The 5661-nt window shown below is 34.0% G+C and overlaps 1 protein-coding gene across 1 annotated transcript; it reads right to left on the bottom strand.

The window, feature by feature from the left end:
* Nucleotides 1-2075: 2075 nt before the first annotated feature.
* On the bottom strand, nucleotides 2076-5178 carry LOC107846879 (aldehyde oxidase GLOX). The gene is made up of 3 exons (XM_016691146.2): nucleotides 4604-5178; nucleotides 3338-4128; nucleotides 2076-2959 (listed from the first exon to the last, which is right to left on the bottom strand). Exons 1-3 carry the CDS (start codon nucleotides 4987-4989, stop codon nucleotides 2334-2336), a joined length of 1803 nt encoding a protein of 600 aa, XP_016546632.2. The 5' UTR covers nucleotides 4990-5178; the 3' UTR covers nucleotides 2076-2333.
* Between the last annotated feature and the right edge of the window lie 483 nt (nucleotides 5179-5661).

Genomic DNA, 5661 nt, shown 5'->3' with positions numbered 1-5661 from the left:
TTGCCAACATTGAATCAGTCAAAGCCCAATTGGATATTAAATAGTAATTTTTCTGTTAGGCCCAGTTGCAAAAGGTCAAAGCTCAATTGGGCATTAAATAGTAAAAAGAGTGAAAAGTGAAAAAGCTTGTAAAGAATTACCCAAAAAGCTGTAAACGGGATTTGAATATACGTTATGAATCCCGAAGTGAACCGCCTGGGTCACTAAGCTACGCCTTTCTGTCTTATTAAGCGGAGTCATTAAAACCTTTATATCATTATACTTTAACTGTGACCTTATATACATAATGTAATTTTTCGGTTGAGGTGGTTCCCTCACCCCAACGTAGATCCGCCCCTAGCAGTCATAATGATCCTCGAAAGTCTAACATTCAACTTCCAGTCGCACACCCACCTGCTCCAATCAACTTCAAGCGAGGCGTTAAAACGTAGACATGTGCTATGAGATAGATTTTTAGTGTCCAATTATACAGTAATTTTACATTGCAACAGACGATTTAGTTTTGGGGCCTATAAAAGAAGTCTTTGCAAAAAATAGAATGCATGGGGGAAAAAAATAGAATGAAGCTATTGTTATTATCTTGTCTTCCTCCTTTTAATATTTTCCATAAAAGAGGTCTTAAAACCTCCTCCCAACTTGAACTATTTCTTTTGAAGATCTTGTTCTTCTATTGAACCACGATTTTGATGTTTTAATTTAAATAAATGAATTTAATCAATCTTAACCTATCTGTTTTTAACTCATTATTACAAATTCAACTGTTAAACGGAATGATAAGTTTTTCGAAAAGCACAATTTTTTTAAAAATTGTGTTCAATTAAATACTGATCAGTCCAACTAAATCTAAAGGGAGGGGGTAATTTATTGCTTCATTCTTTTGCTACTTGTGGGGGACGAGCAATTGAGGGTAGACATTTTCTTTCTTCATCACTTGTGCCGCCCACTGCCCACCACAAATCACAAAGGTTTGTAAATGGTCCAATAGGGGCACTTGCCCTCTGACATATTGTACTATCCAATAAAACAAAGATGCATGGGGGACTACCCATTTGCGCTTTTAATCTAAAGGGTCCCTTTCCCACCTGCTTTACAACTTACTCATTAATTTCACCAGCCTATTTATTTCACCAGCCTGTTAAATTTCACACTCAACCCAACTCTTCTCTTCTGTTCATTTGATCAAAGTACAAGTTAACAAAAAAAAACATGCACAGCACACTGAATAGGCAGCCATCGAATACTTCCCTCCTTTTTTTTTTTTTTGTCTCTATATTAAAATAGATGTTTCAATTTATTTATGTATTTATATAAATCAAGAGAGTTTTATAACATCTTTCTCGTATTACCCTTAGGAGTCGTTGGGTGTGAGGTATAAGGTTTAATAACCCAAAATAGAATGCATAATTATTTTATCCTGCGTTTGATTGGAGTTACTAATTTTTAGTTACGAGATCTTTTATGCCGCCATTTATGCTTTAGTGATGGAACAACTTATCTCATGTATCGAAATAATTTATTTCCAATCAAACAATTTTTTATTAAATAACTCCATAAAATAGTAATAGTCAAATTTAGAATTTCAAAGCATTACTAATAGTGTTAGTTCAGTAAGTACACCTCCAATTAATTTTTTTTAACACCTCCAATTAATTTTTCTTAAGAAATATGTTAACTACATAGGCCAAACAAATGAAATGGAGGGAGTACATAAGAAATATATTTAATTTACGTGATGTGTTTTCTCATTTGTTCCAACAAAAATAATAAATATTCTATCTAAAATTAATTCAACTTTAGACTTCTTATTTTACTTTGAGAAAATGATTTATAACCACACTTGTCTATAATTATTGCTACTGTTGCTTCTAAAATATCGACTACTAGGTAATTTGCACACTATATATAGCATCTATTGAAAAAAGAAACTTAATTTCATATTCAGTCCAATATCGCCACATAAATTAAAATAAACTTCGCCATATCTTTCTCTTTACGAAGCGACTTTGACAAGAATTTGTGCACGTAATCAAAGCAATATCATATGTTAAAAACTTTACATCTTACCACATAATTGCTAGAAAGAAGGAATTTTCTTTCTAATTGTTGGTTATAGAGAGGTTCATTCCCTACATTATTCTTTTCATTCAAAACAATAATTCACCTAGGCCTCTATAGCTAGGTTTCTTTTCCACTTTTGGATAAAAATATTGACCTTAATCAATTGTACCAAAATTCCTATTCCAACGACTACCTATAGTGAAATAGTAATGCACCTATTAAATTTCAGAATCTACCAATTCCAACACAAAAATAAAATAACGAGACTATCAAAATTACTTCATTTTTACCCAAGCTGAGTGTCCAGGAACACCTTTGTGAACCACAAACACCATATAATAACCCGGAGGTGCAATATTACGCGATGGAGGCGCATACACCGTGATCTTTTGACCGAACCCTGATAGTTGTTTAACTTCCACGATATCCAAAATTAATAGCCGTTGATTCATCGCGAAAGAATGTGTGGTGAATGATGGTGCTATCATGGTTACCATGACTTTCTCAGTAGGCTGAGAAAACCCGAGCGTATACGTCATAGAGAATTTCTGACCGTACGATACGGGTCCTTCAACGGTCACGATTGATGGACGTAGATGAGATTGTTGTGGGCTCAAATATGGTGGCATAAATGCTTCTAAGCTTAATTCTGTGGGGTACATTACGCCAGTAAAGTTGTACCTTATATGTGGATTACTTCCACCCACTAATATTCTGCCATCTGGCAATAATGTAGCTGATGAGTGGTACATTCTTGGAATACTGGTGGGGTTGAGTACACTGAATCTCCTATTCGGGTCGGGTTCATTGGGGCTGTAAAGAACCGGGGTCAATACCGGATCAATTGCATTCTCCCACCCGGCTGTCCCTTTTGATGCTCCATTCAATATAATCACATCTCCTGTTGAAAAACTTAACAAAATTAGTCCATTGAAATCATAATTCGTTCAACTGATTAATTACCTGATTATTTGTTAATTCAGTCATTTCAACTCAACTCGTTTCGGTATCAAATGTTGGACTAATAGCTGGTCCAAATTATTTTATGTAGGATGTGATTTATCATGATAATAAAGAAAATAATAATTTGTAAGATATAAAAAGAGTATAAGATAACAAATAAAGGAACGTACTCAAACTTGGGAAGAGTTGGGTGAGTTAGAATGTGACCCAAATTTTAGTCCATTTTCAATCCAAGTAAGTCAATAATTTGTTCATTTATTAACTCAGTCCAACTAACCCTCGAAATTCAGCCTAACCTGCCCATTTGACATCATACCTGTAGGTAACAACAGCATATCGGGCATGACCCGACCCAACGGCATATCCTCCATGACCCATTTAGGTTCAGGATCTGTAATCCTCATACGTCCACATGTTGTCGAAGCAGGCCTAAAACCACCCATCCCCGCTTGTAAAAATGCACCACCACTAGCACCACCGCAAACCATCACCTCCACCATCGGATACAAATCTCTAGCGACTAATTTCATCGGTAGCATTACCGATGATCCAGTCGCTGGATAACTCCTTTTCTCACCTGGAATAATAGGAAACTCCCTAATTATTCGATTTTTTACGTAGTCCAATACTATCGAACGTTGGTTAGCGAAAATGTAAATATTTCCATCGGGCAACACGTATAAAAAAGGGTAAAGATTATTTTCCTCTTTAGGGTCAGTTGTTTCCTTCAAAAATTGAAGGGAATAAACGCCATCATGATTCGAGTATTGGGGAAAAAATTCATAACTATAAGCACTTCTTCCTCCTACGATTATTATACGTCCATCAGGAAGTATATGATCTGTAGAATACCATCTTTTAACTGTTAGATTCTGCGAAAGCTCCGTCCAATCACAAATTTCTTCATTAGTACACGGCGAAAATAACCGTATTTTACGTTCGCCAGCATGGTACCCGCCTGTTTGAATAAGTGTGCCGTTAGAGTTAACGGCACCCGATGAACACCATACGTCCGTGTGTACCATGAGTGGACGGTACGTATTGGTGGCAACATCGTATAGGATAGAATGAGCGGTGCAATCTACTTTGAGGGCTTCGTCATTGTACCTGTTGTTGAAAATATGATTAATTAAATAAATGTGTGTTGTTTCTAATTGTTCAATCATTTAGACAACATTTGTTTGGTGTTGAAAAACAAGTACATTAGGACCATGAATGGATCCATAATAGAAGTTGAGGTTCGGTAGAACTTGATAACTTCAGCTTAAGTTTTATATTTGTATTAAGAAATTCAGTTAATGTATGTAGATAATGCATCTCAAAAAAAAAAAAAAAACTATTGCTCAAAATCAATAAATTTAAAATTTTGAATTCCCCTTTATTTGGAAATTGATACAAAGTGTTAGTTGGCTTGAAATGCTTTAAAACTAATATTTCAAACTTCAAATTCTCAATTTCACTTTGAAGTTGAAATATGAACAAAATTGCAAAACAAACATCGATTTGCAAATAATTTCTATGTCTACATGCCTTCTTGTTGAGTTTTCAAATGAGATGAGATGATCATACGATTCAATCGTACCTGCATTGGCCTTGAGGAAGGGAAAGGTTAGAAGAGCCGAAATCGGTCCGGTCGAAAATAACAACCTTATTATTATGGAGAAGTTGCATGTGCATGGCAGAGATGCCAATTGATTTGTGAAGAAGAATCCATTTTCCCTTTGTATGATCTGAGTTTTTTTGGTCTAATGATTTGAAGTCAAATGACGTGGAAAATGATGATGATGATGATGATTGTTGTTGAATAGTAATAGGAAGTGATGAACTATGTTGTCGGTGGTGACTCTTTTTACTAGTTGTACCATGTTTGTGTGATGAATAATAAGATGAACATGGAAGAGGAGAAATTTGGAAAATAAGTAAGAGAGAAAAGAAGAAAGAGAAACACACAATGTTATTGAATGCCATAACAAGAGTAAGTACTTCTTGAAGTTCAAATTTATGTGTTTTGTTGAGGGGATTTTAGAAAAATAATGGCTAGTGGATAAGTAATAAAAAGGAATGCTGTAGTTTGATAGGTTTTTAAAGGAATGAAATTCATTGAATTAGTGTGAAATCTAAAAGTTTAATTCAGTAAGAAAGTGGAAAGGGAGAGGAATTATAGATAAGAGGGTAGTATGGAAATGCATGCACGGATAGGGTGAAAGTAATGAGTTAATGTTACTCTCACAATTTATTTGTCATTGTTCAAATTTTAAGAGTTAAATAATTCAAGTTTGATCGTAAATTTGAAATAAAATCTTCAATCTTTTTAAAATAAAATTTATATATTTAAAAATTAAGTAAAAGGTACCATAAACAATTGACAATTAAAAATATCAAAAAGATATATAAAATAATTAAGATCAAATATAAATTTATTTAAATCTCAAAATCTGACACATACCACATAAATGGATTGGAGATAGTAATATAAATTTCTTGTATTGGTCTATAATAACCATTTGACTTCCGGTCTTCCACCAACAATTTTTATTTGAGTGTCATTCATTCAAAGAAAAAGAATATGGATCTTTCTTCTTAAGCTAGTTTTTATATTTCCTTATTAAATGGAGTAATGGACTTTAGTGTGTTCTCTTG

The sequence above is a fragment of the Capsicum annuum genome, chromosome 11, assembly GCF_002878395.1.
Source record: "Capsicum annuum cultivar UCD-10X-F1 chromosome 11, UCD10Xv1.1, whole genome shotgun sequence".
NCBI lineage: Eukaryota > Viridiplantae > Streptophyta > Magnoliopsida > Solanales > Solanaceae > Capsicum > Capsicum annuum.
Note: the sequence above shows the minus strand (reverse complement) of the source record. Positions and strands in the feature narration are given on the sequence as shown.

What these genes read in the sequence shown, in the direction of transcription:
- LOC107846879 (XM_016691146.2), bottom strand. Translation starts at nt 4,989, where the DNA reads ATGGCATTCAATAACATTGTGTGTTTCTCTTTCTTCTTTTCTCTCTTA. An exon ending in CTTCCTCAAGGCCAATGCAG is followed by an intron (nt 4,129 to 4,603) that starts GTACGATTGAAT and finishes TTTCAACAACAG; the next exon opens with GTACAATGACGAAGCCCTCA. An exon ending in TATGCTGTTGTTACCTACAG is followed by an intron (nt 2,960 to 3,337) that starts GTATGATGTCAA and finishes GTTTTTCAACAG; the next exon opens with GAGATGTGATTATATTGAAT.